The 20516-nt window shown below is 40.0% G+C and overlaps 2 protein-coding genes across 3 annotated transcripts; both read left to right on the top strand.

Annotated features, from left to right (window-relative positions):
• The first annotated feature begins 750 nt into the window (after positions 1–750).
• On the top strand, positions 751–15155 carry Bcas2 (BCAS2 pre-mRNA processing factor). 2 transcript variants are annotated; one of them, XM_015502207.2, is made up of 7 exons: positions 751–909; positions 1011–1103; positions 6557–6627; positions 7672–7833; positions 12083–12133; positions 13184–13264; positions 14827–15155. In XM_015502207.2, the coding sequence occupies exons 1-7, from the start codon at positions 817–819 to the stop codon at positions 14951–14953; spliced, it is 678 nt and encodes a 225-aa protein (XP_015357693.1). In that variant the 5' UTR covers positions 751–816; the 3' UTR covers positions 14954–15155. The 2 variants fall into 2 exon arrangements, with proteins under 2 accessions (XP_015357693.1, XP_048670505.1); XM_048814548.1 differs by lacking the exon at positions 13184–13264.
• LOC107156175 (polyadenylate-binding protein-interacting protein 2-like) lies at positions 10234–11146 on the top strand. The gene has a single exon (XM_048814549.1). The coding sequence runs from the start codon at positions 10382–10384 to the stop codon at positions 10724–10726; it is 345 nt and encodes a 114-aa protein (XP_048670506.1). The 5' UTR covers positions 10234–10381; the 3' UTR covers positions 10727–11146.
• Positions 15156–20516: the final 5361 nt, after the last annotated feature.

The following is a 20516-nucleotide window of genomic DNA, read 5'->3' as shown; positions in this document are numbered from 1 at the left end:
GTCTGGGGGGCCAGTAGCAAAGAATATGGCTTTGGCAGCAGCTTGAATGGTTAGAAGGCAATGAGTGCTTTTCTATTACCCTAGGTCTTCCTTCCCAGTTGGTATTGGGGATTGAACCCAGGGGGCCCTTTACCACAGAGCTACATCCTCAGCTTTTTTTACTTTTTGAGACAGGTCTAGCTAATTTGTTGAGGCTGGCCTGGAAATTGTGATCCTTCTGCCTCAGCCTCCCTCCTGAGTCACTGGAATTACAGGGATGCTGCACTGCGCCCAGTCTTAAAGGCAAAATGACTGGGTTTTTTGTGTGCTCTAAAGGCAAAATAGCAGGGCTTTTAAAAGTGGGCAACAAAGTGCATGAAAATCCCAGCACACGAGTGAAAAGCTTGGGAGAAGGTGGAGGTTAGAGTAAATCGAGCTGAGCTGGGAAACCACTTTCTCATTTCCTGCCAAATCCTGCAACCAGTTCCTCCAGAAATCTGAAGGGGCTCTCCTGCCAGGAATCGACCTCCTGGAGGTAACAAAAGTCCCAACTCCACTAGACTGCTGCCATTCACACACAAAAAAACGCAGCAAACCGAAGACTGAACATTGAGTCCTTCCGCGGAGACGACGGCGCGTGACGTCACTTCCGACCCAAACGTCAGAGCCCTGCGATTTCTAGCTGCAGAGCTAGCTTGCCTTCAGATTTAGCAATTGGGCATGCGCTAAAAGTCGTTGCGCGGGCGACGTGGATTACATCAGCGCAGGGCGCAGGCGTAATCAAACGGGACTGAGCCTGCGCAGACTCAGAAAACAGGAGAACCTGAAGTCTCTGGAATGGCGGGCACGGGGCTAGTGGCCGGCGAGGTTGTGGTGGACGCGCTTCCGTATTTTGATCAAGGTTATGAAGCGCCTGGCGTGCGAGAAGCGGTGAGTGCGGGCTGCCGGTGTGGCTGACAGCGCTCACTGGCCGGTGGCGGAGGAGGCGCGTTATAATTTGTCGCTTGTAACCTGGCCCCTGCTTTTTTTAGGCTGCAGCGTTGGTGGAGGAGGAAACTCGCAGATACCGACCTACCAAGAACTACTTGAGCTACCTCACAGCCCCGGATTATTCTGCATTTGAAGTAAGTGTGAGGCTTCAGCCCTGCGTACGAACGAGGATTCCCGTGGATCTTTATTTTGGATTGAGAGTTTTAGCTACGTAAATGTGAATTTTAAATTCCAGCTTAATTGTTGTTTTCTTAGCTGCTACTTACATGTCGTTTAGTTATGTTTATCTGAAAACAGCAGATAGCTAATCCTTGTCCGAGATTCTTACTCTGAGAACCGGAGAAGGAACTCTCCTAATGCAGAAACTCTCCTCGAACGCTCCTATTGCAAAAGTCTGTGTGGATAAATTCTCAAAGGGATCCTCTACCCTCCAGATCCACTGTGCAGCAAGTAATCTAGGGTTTTTAATATATGTAGGCTTAATTACCAATGCTCTTTAGAGCCACTGGAGGGCGACATTTTTATCAAAGCCTAGATATTTACCAAATGTGTGTGAATGAGTGGACAAACCACGTCTAAGTATATACCATTTTAAATGTTTAACCTAGAAGTGCACCCAAGATACTAGTTAGGATCTAATCAGCTAGCCAAAATGTAAAATGTCATTTCTGGACTATTGGATAACATTTCAACATATTTAGAGGTTTTATTTTCCCCAAATATGTGACCATTTATTTATGAAAGGATTGTGTTATTAAAAGGTAGTACAGAGCTAGGGCTGTAGCTTAATAATAGAGCACTTGTGGAACACGGCAAAGCTGGGGGGTCCAATGGACATCACCACACACAAGCACACAAACACCCAAGGTACCAGTTATTTGCTGGTCTGTTTCGTGTTGCACCAAGTATCCTATCCTAGATACCATACAGGTCAGTGACTTCAGATGACCTGGTGATGCAGTCAGTAGAGAAGGAAACATATATATGAGGGTGCTGCTGGCATAAGGGGGTATAAAGTCTTTAGTAAATAGGAGTACACACAATAGCATAGTATACCTTGGCATGGTGGCACATGCCTGTAGTCCTAGCTATTCCAGAGGCTAAGAATAACAAGTTTAAGGCCAGCCTGGGCAATAAATGAGCAAGACTCTGTCTTAAAATAAAAAGTTAAAGAAGTTAGGGGTGCAGCTCAGTAGTAGAATGCTTACCTAGCATGTGGGAGGCCCTGGGTTAAATCCCCAGTACCATTTAAAAAAAAAAAAAAGCATAGTAAATACATTCAACTAGTAACATAGTTGTATACTGTCATTCTTAAATAATGACTAACAGTGTCATAGGTTTGCACAGCATCTCCACAAACACATGTATTGCACTATGACATTAATATGACACTAGACATAGGTATTTTTCAGCTCCATTGTAATCGTTTGGTGTCACCTTCAAATATGTGGCCCATCATTGCTATTTTCCCATGCTTTCTTTAAGTTGTCTATTATTATTATTACTTGTTGTTTGTTTTGGTGGTACCAAGGATCAAACCCAAGTCCTCATGCATGGTAGTGAAGTGCTCTACCCCTGGGCAACTTCCAAGGCCGGCCTTCCTTCCTTCCTTCCTTCCTTCCTTCTCTCCCAGAGCTATTTAACCACTGAGCCACATCCCTAGCCCTTTTCTGATATTTTATTTAGAAACAGCATCCTCTTGAGTTGCTTAGTTCCTCACGAACCTGCTGAGGCTGGCTTTGAATTTCAATCCTCCTGCCTGAGCCTCCTTAGCTGCTGGGATTACAGACATGCACCACTGCACCTGTCTAGACTTGAACTTTTGATCCTCCTGCCTCATTCTCCTGTGTAGCTGTGATTGTAGCCATGTACAATCATGCCCCATCATACCACCATTGCTTCCTTATTGTTCTGATTTCTGGAGGTTTCAGATAATAACATTCAATCACAATCTTTTTTTAATATTTATTTTTTAGTTGTAGTTGGACACAATACCTTTGTCTGTTTATTTTTTATGTGATGCTGAGGATCAAACCCAGGGCCTCACACATGCTAGGCAAGCGGTCTGCCACTGAGCCACAACCCCAGCCCTCAATCACAAACTTTTTAATACTTTAATTTGTTTAATCATTTTCTCTCCCTCTCTTAAATATAACATACTTCCTGCGTTTGTAACTAGCATAATGATTATTTAACCCTTTCTCAATTATACTTGGTAATAGTATACTGGACTCACTATCTCACTTAGTCTACAGAATGGCCCTGTGAACTATATAACTCCTTATTTACCATTTTCAGTGAAACAGGGTCTTGCTCTGTTGCCCAGGTTGGCTGCAAACCCCTAGGCTCAGATTCCTCCTGATTCATCCTCTCACATAGCTAGACTAGAGGCACAAACTACTCTTCCAGGCTGATAGCTATTTATATCCCATTTTTTAGATAGTAAAACTGAAGTTTAGAAAAACTAACTTAATTCACCAAGACATTGATTGCTTTTCAAACTGCCTTTGAAAACTACTCTCCCTTTAATTAATTTCACAATTATTTTTTAATATCTGTGCTGAGTATTAGGGAACAGAATAGGCAAGGCCCATACCCTCACAGAGCTTGTATTCTAGAGTATTGAGACAGACAAATCAGAAAATACCAGATTCTTGATAAATGCTATACAGAAAATTAAAATAGTAATGTGATAGTGACTGATTGACTACTCTAGATTGGGTGGTTGAGGGAGGCCTTAATTTTAAGCTGCAATGTGACAACTCCCTGAACAAGAACCTTTTTGTCATCTTCATTGCCTGGCACACAGTAGGTCCAGATGATGATCAATGGATGTGTAAACAGCTTCCAAGGCAGTTTTATATCATGAATGTTTACCATGTGTTCAACATGCCTAGAGTTTTCTGCTTTGTTTTGTTCTGTGTTTTGATAACTTAGCTTCATGAACCTGGCTCAGTCTTTGGAGCATTGAGCTAAATTCCTAAATCTTTTGCTTACTGTCCATGTAAGTTAGAAAAGGGCTCCTTTGTAACTTGCCTGCATTTTTGTAGGTTCTCTCTTAGCTAATTGTTAGTTGTTATTCTTTGTCGTTGTGTATAATCTTGTAGCTAAAAAGCCCTAGTTTTGTGCAAAAAACAAGATAACCGTATGTTTTTTTCTGAAGAATTGTGTATAGTTCAGCAAACCCCAAAACAGCTTTCTCCAACAAGAAATGCTTAATGTAAAATTTGTCAAAAGAAATGTGGGTTTCTGGAAGGCCTTCTTTAACTTGTTCTACTGAGATTGTTGGGATAGTTGAAGCCCTCAGACAACTGAAATTGTGTGAAGTGACCTAAGTATTACTATAAATAAGTATTTTATTTAAGCAGTTCTTTACACTCAGGGTAGAAAATATGCAGAATAGAAATGGGATTAGGGGGGCTGGGGATGTGGCTCAAGCGGTAGCACGCCCGCCTGGCATGCGTGCGGCCCAGGTTCGATCCTCAGCACCACATACAAACAAAGATGTTGTGTCTGCCGAAAACTAAAATAAATAAATAAATATTTTAAAAAAAAAAAGAAATGGGATTAGGATATTGAGCAGAACGTTGGACAAAAGAGGCATAGCCATAGCACATCTTTACCATAGTGAAATTGCTAAAGCAGATTGCAGAATAAATTACATTTTCTCCTTCCTCCTTTTTCCTCCATTCTTTGCAAAGAATTAGGTGTGAAAATAGCAACCAGGACAAAATAGAAAGTATAGAGTTGGGGGCTGGGGTTGTGGCTCAGTAGTAGAGCGCTCACCTAGTAGGCATGAGGTACTGGGTTTGATCTTTAGCACCACATTAAACAAATAAAGGTATTGTGTCCACCTACAACTAAAAAATATATTTCTTTAAAAAAAGGAAGAAAGTATAGAGTTGGGCTCATAATCTTAAAGCAAAGTATTTTATGCCTGAAGTCCTCTCCCTTCTTCGTCCACTGTCAAAAAGTGCTCAGGTTGATAGTTCTTAACCCAGCTTCACTTGACAATCAACTAATGTTAAAAACAAAAATAAGACCAGGCCTGGTGGCACACACCTGTCATCCCAGTGGCTCAGGAGGCTGAGGCAGGGGGATTGTGAGTTCAAAACCAGCTTCAGCAAACATGAAGCACTAAGCAACTCAGAGAGACCCAGTCTCTAAATAAAATACAAAATAGGGCTGGGGATGTGGCTCAGTGGTCAAGTGTGCCTGAATTTAATCCCCAGTACCCCCAAAAAAATAATACAACTGAGCTCAGTGGTGCACGCCTTTAATCCCAGCTACTTGGGATGCTGAGGCAGGAGATTCCAAGTTTGAGGCCAGCCTCAGCAATTTAGCAAGACCCTCTCTCAAAACTTAAGAAAGATCTGGGATGTAGCTCAGTAGTAGAGCATTTGCCTAGCATGCACAAGGCCCTGGGTTCAGTCCCCTGTACTGAACCAAAAAAAAGTAGGATCATGTCTAGGCTCCACCTGACACCAATTAAATGGGAATAAGAGAGAGAGGGGTGAGTTTGGGGGTTTTTTGTTTTTGTTTTGTGGTGCTGAGGATTGAACCCAGGGCCTTGTACATGCGAGGCAAGCACTGTACCTACTGAGCTATATCCCCAGTCCAGGGGTGAGATATTACTGGGATTAAAATTATTTGCAGAGTCCCAGAAACACTATTTTTTTTAAGTTAATCCTTTCTTGGGAAGTCTAGTAGAGTAGAGGAAAAAGAATGGGAGAGATGAGGGAGGTTGGGAGGGAAAAAGGGGGGATCGTGAACTGAAATTAATTTCCATGCATGTTATTATGAGTTTGTCAGGATGAACCCAGCTACTGTGTACAATGATAAAGCTTTAATTATTTAAAAAAAAGAAGAAGAATTATTCCTTTCTTTTGTGGGCTTCTTTATATATACCACCTTTCCTGCCTGAGTATGAATTAAAGCATGTGTATGTTCAGATCCTAAAAAGAATTTCTCCCCAGTACTGGGGATTGAATCCAGGGGTGCTCTACCACTGAGCTGTACCCCCAGCCTTTTTTATTTATTTTTTTTTATTTGAGGCAGGATCTCCTTAAGTTGCCCAGGCTGCTGTCAAACCAAACTTGAAATCTTCCTACCTCAGCCTCCAGGTCACTGGAACTATAGGTGTGTGCCACCATGCCCAGCCTGGAAAGCATTTAATCCAGAGAAGGATTTAGGGATGGCTGGGGTGTAGCTTAGTGGGAGAGCATGTACTCAGCATGCGCTAGGCCCTGGGTTCAGTCCCCAGCACCTAAAAGAAGAATTGGGAGAAGGAAAATGATCCATTATAATGGGTAATATAAATACCTGAGTAGATTAAATTCATTATTTGGTGGGCTGGGGATGTGGCTCAAGCGGTAGCGCGCTCGCCTGGCATGCGTGCTGCCTGGGTTCGATCCTCAGCACCACATACAAACAAAGATGTTGTGTCCGCTGAAAACTAAAAAATAAATATTTTAAAAAAACACAACAATTTAAAAAAAAATTCATTATTTGGTGATTATTAATTTCAGTTTGATTATTAATTTCAGTATGAACTTGGAAATAATTTTTTCTCTGATTTATATATTAGACTGACATAATGAGAAATGAATTTGAAAGACTGGCTGCCCGACAACCAATTGAATTGCTCAGTATGAAACGGTAAGAATGTTAAAATGGAAATTTAGAAGTTATTTGTAGTAACTCATTAATAATGAGTTGAAATTTATGAAGAGTGTATTTGCTGGCTGTATTGACAGTGTAAAGATACTGAGAACAGAGTAGGCTCTAAAGGCAAACAAGTATTATGTTCCTTACCAATTTTTTTCTCTAGAACAGATATCATTTACAAAAACTGGTAGCAAAATTTTTTGGAGCCTAGGTTTTTCTTTTATATATTAAGATTTTTTCAGAAACATTTTTCTTTTTAAAGATGATAAGGCATGGGGAGGTAGCTCAGTTGGTACAGTGCTTGCCTTGCATGCACAAGGCCCTGGGTTCAATCCCCAGCACCACAAAATTTAAAAAGAAAAGGTGATAATGATAAGGCAGAAGCTAGGTATGGTGGCTCATGCTTGTAATCCCAGCAGCTCAGGAGGCTGAGGCAGAAGGATCACAAGTTCAAAGCCAGCCTCAGTAACAGCTAGGCACTAAGCAACTCAATGAGACCCTATCTAAATAAATAAAATGCAAAATAGGGCTGGGTATGTGCCTCAGTGGTCCAGTGCCCCTGAGCTACTACTGCACAGGGTCTTGCAAGTATGAAGAGAGATTGGACTGAACTTCCAGTCACATTTAATAGCTAATATGGTAGTTCTTTATGTGAATATGATATAGTTTACTTAACTGATTTACATTGATGTAAACTTTTTTTGTTTGTTACTATATACAATGGTGCTAAATCTCATTTGTAGGAGCTGAGATTGTGGCTCAGTGGTAGAGCACTCACCTGGCATGCTCACCTGGCATGTGCGAGGCCCTGGGTTCGATCCTCAGCATCACATAAAATATATATTTTTTAAATAAATCTCATTTGTAAATTGATTGTGTCTTAAGATTAATAGGTTTCTTTTTTTGTAAGGTCTGCATCTTCAGTCTTCTGTAGTTTTATATAGCGTGCATAAATGCATGGGGCATTTTATTGGGAAGAAGCATAAAAACTTGGCAGTATATGTGGGTTTATTTTATTTTGTTGTTTAATTTCAGATATGAACTTCCAGCCCCTTCCTCTGGTCAGAAAAATGACATTACCGCATGGCAAGAATGTGTAAACAATTCTATGGCCCAGTTAGAGCATCAGGCAGTTCGAATTGAGAATCTGGAACTAATGTCTCAGCATGGATGTAATGCCTGGAAAGTATATAATGAGTAAGCTGCTTTTCACCCATCCTACCCAAAGCTTTAATATTTTTTAAAAGTATGGGAGACTGGGTAACAGACAAGGGATAAAAAATAATAAAGCTAGATTTGACTTGGGATCGTGTCCTAGATCTAACCCCTATGAAAAGCCAGTACTTTGAGACCCATCTCAAAATTTAAGAGTGCTAATGAGGCCTGACTTTAAACTACCACATTTACTGTAGAATGATGTAAGAAAATGGGTTGTGAGGGCCAGTATACAAATCACCTGATAGACTGTAATCCTTAATGTTAGGGATTCTCATTAGTTGATTCTCATTAGTCCCAGTAAACACTGAATTAAATACCATACCATATCTCTAGAAGTATGTATATGTATACACACATACATCTCACATAAGTTATTTTAGAAACAACTAATTCTAGTAGATTTTTTAAATAAAAAACTAATTAACTAATTAATTAATTGTAACTAATTAAAACAAATTAAAAAAAAGAAAAAGAAAAAACAAACTGGGCACAGTGGTGCACACCTAGCAGGTGTATCATGAGTTCAAAGCCAGCCTCAGCAATGGCGAGGCACTTAGCAACTCAGGCCCTATCTCTAAATAAAATACAAAAATTGGGCTGGGGATGTGGTTCAGTGGTTGAGGCCCCTGAGTTTATTCCCCAGTATCCAAAAAAAAGAGAGAAAATGAACTTAAGAAGTATAAAGTATCACACTTAAGACACTTTGCTAATAGATGCCAAACTTGAAACAAACTCTGTCCTCTGGGCTTCTCTTTATGCGAGCAAAAATAAAAAGTCAGACCGTCTCCTTGCTTAGCCTCAACTGGGAATGTGCATACCTAGGATCTCCAGAGTTTTCACTGGTGTACAGATATTCATGAATGACTACAAAACATTGCAAATAGTAATTTGGGGGATATAAATAAAGTAGGTACACAGACTCTCAAAATATGGAGTTTGTGAATAATGACAATCAAACTATAAATAGAGAACTAATATCAGAAAGGATTTTGCTGGCAAAACAACCCATTGAGCTCTCATTTCTGTTCCAAAGCTTTAGCTTTAGTATTTATTCTCTATCTAGACTTCAGTTTTCTTGTCTGTAAAATTCAGTAGTTAGATTATCTCTGTGAGGGGCTGAGGATATAACTCAGCTGGTAGAGTGCTTGCCTCGTAAGCATATGGTCCTAGGTTTGATCCCCAATACTACAAGAAAAAAAAATTATCTCTGTGGTTCCTTTGAGCCTCATGAGTATATGTAAAACTCTGTTAGACTGTTTCCTTAAACAATTGTATAAAATAAAACCACAATAGATAGCTTTTGTATGATCTTCAGAATTATAAGTTTCTATTGCCAAATCGTGATCCAACGGACAAAACCCAGAATTTGGGAAACTACAAGACAAACATTTCAGCTTCTTTTATGAATATACAAAAGAAAGGAAGGGTCAAAAGAAAGAATAGGATCTGGATGATGAAGAAATTTAAGAGAGAGATCAGTTAAGAAAACTTGTTTCACAAGGAGAACAGCATGATTCCTATCCTCAAGAAGCTCTACATATTGTTAAGGAAACAAATTCTAGGCCAAGGAACCAGTAATCGGCGATTTGGGTGTCCAAAAATGAAGAACATAGGTACGGGGAGGAACCATTAAATTCAAGAGAACATTGATTCCGGTCTGCCTGTCTTCCCTGATTGAAATTCTGCCTATCGTACTCTGTGCCTCTTCTTGGTAACTATGGTGGACGTTACTTGCTTTTCCTTTAATCACATAGTATTCTTCACTGTTGAACATTGTCCTAAGCTTTTTTTTTTGTCTCCTCCAAACTCAATAGAAGCTTTTCCAGAGGAAGAATACTATGCAAAAATAGTATATTTTGTCAAAATAAATTTAAGGAGGATGGAACAGGAAGAAGACAACAAATAACCTTTCAGGGAGAGGATGTTTGAAGACCAAATCATTAGAGAATTGCATTTAGTGCAAGAAAACCAGTCGGTAGAGGTAGGAAGTTGACTCAGGGCAACAGCAGAAAATTTGAGTTAGAAAATCAGGAAACACATGTGAGAAGCCCAGCCCTGCAGCACAACTAGGAAACAGTATTAGTCTGAAGCAACAGTACCGTCAGGCCAGAGGTGTTCAAGTGGCTTGTGAATTATGTCTCAGTAAAGCTGTTGTTTAAGTTTATTGAAGTCTACCATCAAATCACTTCCAGTGATAATGATCACATGGTACTCTCTATTGAACTTTTCCCCTATGTTAGTTAGAAGTGACTTGGACTGATACCTGAATCTCTAGCCTCCTACTGCAGCTTCTTTTTCAGTTTTTAGTAAAAACCAGAGTTGAATAAGACAAGATTAATGTAGGTATGAAAATCGAGATATAAAAGAATATTGAGAGGTTTTGGACTGGAGAAGGGAGGCGGCGGGCGAAGCGCACGTCGAGCGGTGGAGCGGCGCTGCTTGTGGAGATCCGCGGAGGCCGACAGGATTCGTTGGCTGCCGTCCCCGCTGCCGTGCACTGGGTTAAAAACGACAACTAACGCCAACCATGAAAGATCCAAGTCGCAGCAGTACTAGCCCAAGCATCATCAATGAAGATGTGATTATTAACGGTCATTCTCATGAAGATGACAATCCATTTGCAGAGTATATGTGGATGGAAAATGAAGAAGAATTCAACAGACAAATAGAAGAGGAGTTGTGGGAAGAAGAATTTATTGAGCGCTGTTTCCAGGAAATGCTGGAAGAGGAAGAGGAACACGAGTGGTTTATTCCAGCTCGAGATCTCCCACAAACAATGGACCAAATCCAAGACCAGTTTAATGACCTTGTTATCAGTGATGGCTCTTCTCTGGAAGATCTTGTGGTAAAAGTTATTTTTTCATCTTTTTAGATCTAGGTCATCTTTCTCGTAAGTGGAAAAGCCAGCCATCATCTGTTTAAGAAGAGTTCTGCATATCTTCCCCTTACAGAGGCCTCCCATGTCACATATGACATGGAGTGACTTTTGGTAACACTATCCAGTCTTAGACAATTAACCGACTCTTGGCAACTACTCTTAAGTCATGATGTTGCCCTAGAATATTTAAAGATCTTTTAAGAGTTGATCTAGAAAAATATACGATATTACCATGGGACTTGCTTTTGCAAAAGTAGCCTAATTAGAACTGTGATATTATAAGGATTTTACAAGCTCTTGGCAGAAAAGGAACATTCAGTTGTATTTCTAGTGTCTCATCAATGCTAATATATTTGCAGTAAAAAGTTTATTCAAGAATTATGATAACATTAGTACTAAGGAAGAAATTTATGAGTTTTTAGTAAAAACCAGAGTTGAATAAGACAAGATTAATGTAGGTATGAAAATCGAGATATAAAAGAATATTGAGAATGAGATCTGGATGATGAAGAAATTTAAGAGACAGGTCAGTTAAGAAAACTTGTTTCACAAGGAGAACAACATGATTCCCATCCTCAAGAAGCTCCATATTAAAAAATAGGTCTATCAGATATTTTTCATCTTCTTGATTGATGAAAAGAAGTTATGATAAGCCAGGAGTGTTAAGTGCCTGTAGTCCAAGGAGGCTGAAGACACGAGGATTATTTGAGCCCTGGAGTTCAAGGCCAGCCTGGAAAGCATAGTCGACCTATCTCCAAGAAAAAAAAGTCATATAACAGTTTAAGAAATGACATAGGTACTCAAAATGAAAGTATCTGTAAGCTGCTTAGCTCTAGAATGTAAAAGACCTGAAATCCAACCAGGCACGGTAGTGCACGCCTGTAATCCCAGCAACTTGGGAGGCTGAGACAGGAGGATCACTGAGACAGGAGGATTACAAGTTCAAGGCTAACCTCTGCAACTTAATGAGACCCTGTCTCAACATAAAACAGAAAAGGCTGGCTGGGATTTAATTCAGTGAAATGCCCCTAGGCTCAGTCCCTATTATGAAAAAAATAAAATAACCAACCTGAAATGTCTAACACCTGTATTATCTTGATCAAGTTACTTGATCCTTGTAAGCCTCGTTTTATTCACATGTGTAACTGGAATAATAAATCATACCCTATCTCAATTCCTGTGAGAATAAAATTAGCTAATGTTAATGGAGTATCTAATGTATTGAGCACAGAGATCTCATTGTTTATTTTTTTAGTAGGAAAATGTAACTTTGTGTGAACCTAGGTAGTTTAGCTGGTACCATGAGGTCTTAATGTTCCTTAATCTGATTTTCCTTTTCTCCTTCTTTAGAAATCTAGTCCATATGATTGAACACGCACAGAAAGAGCTTCAGAAGTTAAGGTAAATTGTTCTTCCTGTTGTTTTAGAATAAAGTTTAAGCAAACCCTTAATAGACAGTGGAAGAAAAAAGAAAGCAATAAGACTATAGCCATATGACAGTAAACACTGGACAGTCTGTCCAGCATCTAGCACTGGATTTGTCCTTCCTGAGAGGAAGGGAAATAGGCTTAAAATCTGAAAACATTTCTACCAGGTCATACAACTTGCAAGTCTGCAAGCATAGAAAAGGGACTTTAAAAGAGGGGGAACATTGTAGAATAACATGTGTAACCTGATTTATATAAAAACCGGTCTTTGCATATGTGTGCACAGAGGAAAGAATCTAGGACACCCACTGTCTTTTTGTTTCCTGTTGCAAACAGCATAATACCTCACACTGGGTAAGTTTTAAACAAAAGAGGTTTATTTTGGCTTACAGTTCTGGAAATCCAAGGTCAAGGGGTACATCTGGTTATAACCTTGCTGGCAGAGTCCCAGCGTGGTGCAGGACATCACGTGGCAAGAGACGGGGAAGTGGCGCAGGTGTGTGTTCAGGTCCCTTTCTCACTGTTAAAAAACCTGGTGTATTCAGTATTTGGGGCTCCACACTGTTACTGTCTAATCCTAATCATCTCTCACATTGCAAAGGCCCACCCCAACCACCATAGTTAATTAACTTTTGACTGTTGATAATGCACAGTGGAGGTTAAACTTCAACATGAATTTTGGAGGGGACAGTCCATATTTAAATTATTGCCCCCACCAAAAACTCAACAGCATTCACTAGGAAGTGGGAGAAATGCAGGGGAGGAGGGACTTCTGATTTGTAATTTATGTGTACATGTTTGGGTGTACTTTTTATTTTAACTAGAAGAAAGCTCACTCCTAAAACTAGTCCATGATTGTGTATGTATCTGTTCTCAGGACATTAAAGGTATTCTCATGTTGACTATTTGTGTATGTGTCTATTTTAAAGAGATTAAAGACATTTTCACATTGACTGTTACTTTTTCTGTTTATTTTACTCTTAACGTTAAAATGTAGTTGGGTTGTGTAAATAACTTTTTGCAGGAAACATATTCAGGACTTAAACTGGCAGCGAAAGAACATGCAACTTACAGCTGGATCTAAATTAAGAGAAATGGAGTCAAAGTGAGTGTCAATAATTCCATCATGTTTCAAACTGCTTATCCCTTTCTGTGATCAGGATTCAGTAAGAATCAAACAGTATTCACATGGAATTCCACGGGTGTCAGATGCTGTTTTCTAAATCTGCCCTTCACTATTTCAAAATCTGCACCTTTCTGAGTGTAGAAAGCACAAAAGAGTTATAAACAAGAATTGGACCACATGGGGCTGGGGATGTGGTTCAAATGGTAGCGCACTCGCCTAGCATGCATGAAGCACTGGGTTGGATTCTCAGTATCACATAAAAACAAAATAAAGATATTGTGTCCACCTAAAAATAATTAATAAATAAATAGATAGATAAGAATTGGACCACAGCTAATGATCTGGTCTTAGAGTACCTGTCATGTTTTTAGTCCAGTATTTCTGGCTCTTTATAAGACCTACTTGTATTCTAATTGTTTTATTGTTTACTTTTTGTCAGCATTGAGAATTAAACCCTAGGCCTCCCATATGCTAATCTGGCACTCTGTACCATGACTAGCCCCACCCCACCCCCCTTTTTGTGTGTGTGTGTGTGGGGGGGGTACTGGGGGTTAAATCCAGGCCCTTGCACATTCTAGACAAGTGCTACACTCCCAGACCTTATATTTTATTTTGAGACAAGGTCTTGCTGAGTTGCACACACTGGCCTCAAACTTGTGATCCTCCTGCCTCAGCTTCCCAAGTAGCTGAGATTATAGCCTCCTTGAGATTGTTTTAGGGGAAAGGGAGCCTTCCTTAAATCTGCAGTTTATTTTTTATCAGTTCTAGAATTGTTTCCACCATTTTTCTATAATCGTTGCTTCTGCCCTATTTTCTCTTCTACTAACCCAATACTGTCTTTCAATACTCTTTCTTGTCTTTTCTGTCTTATTGATTTGCTATTTGTTTCTACTTACTTTTTTATTAGTTATACTTCTTAATTTGAAATAATTGTAGATTCACTTGAAATTGTAAGTAATAAATGAGGAATGAAATCAACCAAATATGTTATGTCCATGTATGAATATACCACAGTGAATCCCACTTACAAATATAACATGCTAATTAAAACAATAGTAGTAGTAGTAATAGAAGGGAGATCAGTAGAGTATAGCAAGCAGGATGGGGAAATGAGATTGATCAAATTATGTGCATATACAAATACGGCATAATGAATTTCACTATTATAAAGTGCCAATTTAAAAAAATAATACAGAGGTACTCAGGAGGTTGAAGCAGGAGGATTGGAAGTTCAAAGGCAGCCTGGATGAGGTGAGATGCTGTCTCAAAATAAAAAGGCCTAAGGATCTGGCCAGTGGTGGAGTGCTTGGCTGGCATATGCAGAACTCTGGGTTTGGCCCCAGTACTGCAAAAAAATAAATAATACAGAGAAAGTCTCTGTACCTTTCACCTATTTTTTTTACAATTGTGTCTCCGTTTTTTTAAATGAAAAGTTAAGTGTTACAACCCTCAATGAAATTGTACATACATTTAAAATTAAATCTTCTAAGAGAAATCTTATATTGAGTAATATTTTCATTTTCTTTTCTTTCATTTTTTAGTTGGGTATCCCTGGTCAGTAAGAATTATGAAATTGAACGGACTATTGTGCAACTAGAAAATGAAATCTTTCAAATTAAGCAGCAAAATGGAGAGGCAAACAAAGAAAACATCCGGCAAGATTTCTGAAAAGACTAATTTGATGGGTAGAAAGGAAGAAAAGTTGGGCTTTCACAGAATGTCAGACATCTGAACTTTCTCTGAAATATGAAGAACAGCCTCTCGTGGAAACCATTGATGGTCAAATGTTTAGAAACCACAAAAGATGTGGACTTTTGTATTAACTCTATTTGTATATCTTAATGAAATAAAGATTTTCAACTTGGTAGTACTTTTATAGTTGTGGGAAAAAACTTCAGGCTTTCAAAATAAGTATGGCCTTAGAATAGTATTGTTTCATAGAACTAATTTTGAGCTACTTGGACCATGTTTGTAACCAAGGCTTTCAACTGGTACAAGAAGCTGGGAGCTTTTGGGGGGTATGATTTTGTCAATAAAGAAGTAGTTATACAAGAGGCCAAGGTAGGAGGATTGCAAATTGAAGGCTAACCTGGATAACTTAGACCCTGTCTCAAAATAAAAAAGGCTGGGATGTAGCACAGTGATAGAGTTCCTCTGGGGTCTGATCCCCAGTACGGGGTGGGGGTGGGGGGTAGTACTAAACTCAATTTTTACTACCAAATGTGGTTAATCTTGGTTGTCAGCTTGATTACATTGAGAAATTCCTAGAAAATTGGTGCCAAGAAGTGAGGTCATTGCTGTGACTGTACTAATGATATAGTTCAGAAGCTTTCAAAATTGGTTTGCAGTCAGAATTTGGAAAAGTTTGTAGAAGCAGACTACCTAAAGCTTAGAATGTTGTAAGCAGATCTTAATGGGTGATTCTGGTGAGGGCTTAGAAGATCAGAATGCTGATAGATAGAAATGTGAATACTAAAGGTTAAGCTCAGGTTTTAGATGGAAATAAGCAATATTGGGACTAAAGGCCACCCACTCACTTTACACTGTGGCAAGGGATTTGAATGCATTTTGTCCATGCCTGAGGCTTTGTGAAAGGCTGAGTTTAAAGGTAACCAACTGACTAACATGACAGTAAATTTTAAGGCAGCAGAACATTCAGGATATTTCTGGCAGCTTTTAGCCAGAGTTACAGTTAGAATCAGTAGCATAAAACAATAGTGGAATTTAAAAAAAAAAAAAAACTTGTGATTCACCAGGCATGGTGGCACATGCCTAAAATCCAAGTGACTCAGGAGGCTGAGACAGAAGGATTGCAAGTTCAAAGCCAGCTTCAGCAAAAGTGAGGTGCTAAGCAACTCAGGGAGACACTGTCTCTAAATAAAATAGGGCTGGGGAGGTAGCTCAGTGGTCAAGTGCTCCTGAGTTCAATCCCTGGTACACACCCACCCCCCAAAAAATTGCGATTCCCCTTAGAAAAGGAACATGTTTAAAGGTGTTGCCAGGTAGGGCTGTTTGTTTAAAAAGCAGATTCTTTGCACCAGAACAATAAAAAAGATGCCTTGAGAGCATCTCAGAATCTTCCAAGACTCCACCTATCACAGGCTTTTCAAAAGTTACAGAGTATAATCTTATGTTCTTTGGAGGAGAGCCCAGGGTGTACAGAACAATTTAGGGAATGGTTTCCCTGGGATTTGCCTGTGTTGAACCCTCAAGGCCCTGCAGCCTGGTTGAAGTGGGCCCTGGTGTAGCTCATGCTGGAAGCAGGCCTTGACATAATCCACAGGATGCTGGTTTTACAGGCATCTAGAATGCAAGACTCATGGGGTCTTGGAAGCTTCCACTGAGATTTCAAAGGAGAGCGTGGGAGGCTAGGCAGTGTGTGGCAGGGTCAGTTTCTGCAAGCAGCCCCTACTGCAGAACACAGAGTGAAGCCGAAGCTACAGTGGATACCCCAGGAAGCCGAAGATGCCAGAATGAGGAATGCCTGCTGAGGAAATCCAGAAGCAGCAAGCAGAACTAACTGAAGAGAGTGGCCGTGGTGGCTGCAGCCAGCAAGTTGTAGGGGTGGTACTCTCCAAGCCCTTCGGTAGTCACATCACCACCATGTGCCCTGGATGCTGGGCACGAAGCTATAGCACTTAATGTTTGCTCTGCTAAGTTTCAGTCTTGGTCTGATGCTGTCCATGCCCTTACTCCTTCTCTTGGGAATGGGAATGTTTACTCTATGTCATTGTATCTTGGGAGTATGTAACTTGTTTTTAGGATTTTTTTTTTTTTTTTTAAGAGCTGGGGTTGTGCTTAGTGGCAGAGCACTTACCTAGCACATGTGTTCAATCCCCAGCACCACATAAAAATAAATAAAGGTCTTGTGTTTCTCTATGACTAAAAAAAAAAAAAAAAATTAAAGCAAAGGATTTTTGTTTTAAAGGTTCAAAGCTAAGAGTTTGCTTTGAGTCTCAGAGGAGACTTTGGATTATTGAGCAAGACTTTGGATTATTGAGCAAGGTTGGAATAATTAAGACTTTGGAGACTTTTTTTGCATTGTGAAATTGACCTGAACTTTTGGGGGCCAGGTACAGAACTCTATAATATGGACCTTCAACACCCTCCCTCAAAGGCCCACATATTGACAAATTGGTCCCCAACCTGTGATGCTGTTGAGAGGTAACAGAATCTTAAGGAGGTGGAGCCTACTGTAAGAAAGTGAGGTCACTGGAGGTATGCCCTTAAAGGAGATCCTGGCACCTCAGCTGACCCCTCTCTCTTGCTTCCTGGGCACCATGATGTGGGTAGCCTCTTCCACCACACACTCCCACTGTCATGATGAAGTGTCTCACCACAGGCCCAAAGAAAACCGGGCCAGCCATGTACTGAAGCCTTGGAAACTGTGAGCCAAAATAAGCCTTTCTCTTCTTGTTGATAGGTAGTTTACCTCATATTTGCCACAGCAACAGAAAGCTGACTAACACCAAAAGCTGACTATGACCAGAAATAAGTGAATGCATATATGATATTGTCATTAAAGGTAACAGTTACATCAGGCTTCATATGTGCTGAACATTGTTCTGAACTTGTTAGGGAGATGAGCTGGATTGGAGGCTGAGACAGGAGAATTGCGAGTTCAAAGCCAGCCTCAGCATAAGTGAGGCACTAAGCGACTCAGATTCTGTCTCTAAATAAAATATAAAAGGGGCTGGAGATGTGACTCAGTGGTTGAGGGCCCCTGGGTTCAATCCCCATTACCTACCCCAAATAATAATACAGAGTGCTGAGGTTGTGACTCAGCAGTAGAGTGCTTGCCTAGCATGTGCGGGGCCTTGGGTTTGATCCTCAGCACCACCTAAAAATAAAGTTATTTGTCCATCTACAACTAAAACAAACCTGAGTGCAGTGGCACATGTCCATAATCCCAGCAGCTCAGGAGACTGAGGCAGGAGGATGAGTTCGAAGCCAGCCCCGGCAATTTAGCAAGGTGCTAAGCTATTCAGTGAGACCCTGTCTCTAAATAAATACAAAAAAGGGCTGGGGATTTGGCTCAATGATCAAGTGCCCCTGAGTTCAATCCCTGGTACCAAAAAAAAAAAAAAAATTATTTGAGCTGGGCATTGTGACATGTGCCTATGGTCCCAGCGCTTGGGAGGCTGAGGCAGGAGGACAGGATAAGTTCACTCAGCCTGGGCAGCATAACAAGACCCATCTCAAAAGAAAGAAAGAAAGAAAGAAAATCATTTGATCCTCATAAAAACCTCAAGAGGTTGGTATTGTTGTTCCCATATACAGATGTTTAATAGACACCAGTTAAGTAATTTCCCTCAATTATTTTATGACTAGAAAGTATCAGGGGGCTGGGGCTGGGGATTTAGCTCTCAACCTATCACACACAAGACCCTGGGTTCAATCCCCAGCACTTCAAAAGAAAAGAAAAACATGTCAGCCATGTTCTTTTATCCAGTAGTGCATCTCCAAAATTGATTGGTGTTTTTACTTCTTTTTATCCAATACAGAAAAAATATTTGCAGCATAGCAAAGACCTAGGTGTGTGTGTGTGTGTGTTTTAACCAGGGCTTCATGCATACTAGGCAAGCACTCTACCACCAAACTATATCCTCAGCCCTATTTTGTATTTTTCTTTGGAGACAGGGTCTCACTGAGTTGCTTAGCACCTCTCTAAATTGCTGAGGCTGGCTTTGAACTCACTATCCTCCTATCTCAGCCTCCCAAACCGCTAGGATTACAGGCATGTGCCACCACACCCAGCCTTAAATTTTATTTTGAGACAGGGTCTTGCTAATGTACCCTGGTGGAGCTTGAACTTGTCATCCTCCTGCCTAAGCCTCCTGAGTAGCTGGTGTGCATCACCATGCCCAGCCAAAGGCTATCGATGTACAAAGGCCTGGTACTGAGAGATGAACACCCTATCAGAAAATCAAAAAAGATGTTTAGCATTCATATTACAAAATAAATCTAGGACTTTTTGACCTGTGGTATTGATAACAGCCAGTGCTTTTTAAGTTACATTTCAATTGCAAAGCAATTTGTATAATGTGACCCCCATTTAGGATTTTTTTTTAAAGTCATCTTTTTTAAGCATTGCATACTTATATTCCCATACCTTCTGTACACATTTAGTATGGAGTTTTATTCTTGGGCTGTCAAATACCTCACATGATATAAAGTGGGGTTCATACCCAGGAGTTCAGTTTTGCCCATCTTTTGTACAAAAATATATATTGAATATTTTTGTGTATTTCCCTTTTTAAATACAAATGACTAGGAAATGAATATATAACAGAGGGAAAAATTACAGGGGCTGGAGGTGTAGCTCAGTGGTAGAGCACTTACCTAGCAATGCTCTGGATTCAATCTTCAACCATGGGGGGGAAAAGGTTATAATTTAGGATTGTTTAAGTTCTAGCTTTCTAGAAAGAACCATCCTTGTCTCCACATTTTTCCTTCTGACTCTTCTGAATTTGTTTAGGTGTTCTTTTGTTTGTTTTTAATGCTGGTGATCAGACCCAGCATCTCACCCAAGTAGGTGAGCAATCCACCACTGAGCCATATCCCCAGCCCTCTAAGCTTATTTAGGGATTTACTTAAAGAAGGAAGTAACTTTCCCTCATGGACTGTACCTGGAAGCTTTTACACTAAATATTCCTAATTGGCTTGAATGTGAACTATTTTGAGAAGTGTATAAAAATGTCTGTGTGTGCATTTTTAACAAAATATTATTTTTATCAGGTTCTCAAAATAGTATAATCTAAGAATGTCCCTCCCTTTATAGATCAGACTTCCATCATATCAGGTTCTACCATGTGACCCCTTGTTCTTTTCCTCCACCAGATTCAGCCTTAACTGAACCCTGTCTTTCTTGATTAAAAACTCATTCTTGGAAGAGGAAATAAGATGGAATTAAAATAATGCTTCTCAATTTTTTTTTGTATCAGGGATTCAACTCAGGGACACTCAGGCACTGAGCCATATCCCTGACCCTATTTTGTATTTTATTTAGAGACAGGGTCTCATTGAGTTGCTTAGCGCCTTGCTGTTGCTGAGGCTGGCTTTGAACTCGAAATCCTCCTGCCTCAGCCTCCTGAGCCACTGGGATTACAGGATTGACCACCACACCAAGCTCTCAAGTTGTTTTTTTTTTTTTTTTAAATAAGCACTCTACTGACTAGGCTATATTCTCATCCCTGAGCTGTAATCTTTTTTTTTTTTTTTAATATTTTAT

Source organism: Marmota marmota, unplaced genomic scaffold, assembly GCF_001458135.2.
Source record: "Marmota marmota marmota unplaced genomic scaffold, marMar, whole genome shotgun sequence".
NCBI lineage: Eukaryota > Metazoa > Chordata > Mammalia > Rodentia > Sciuridae > Marmota > Marmota marmota.
This window is presented reverse-complemented; position numbering and strand designations above follow the sequence as displayed.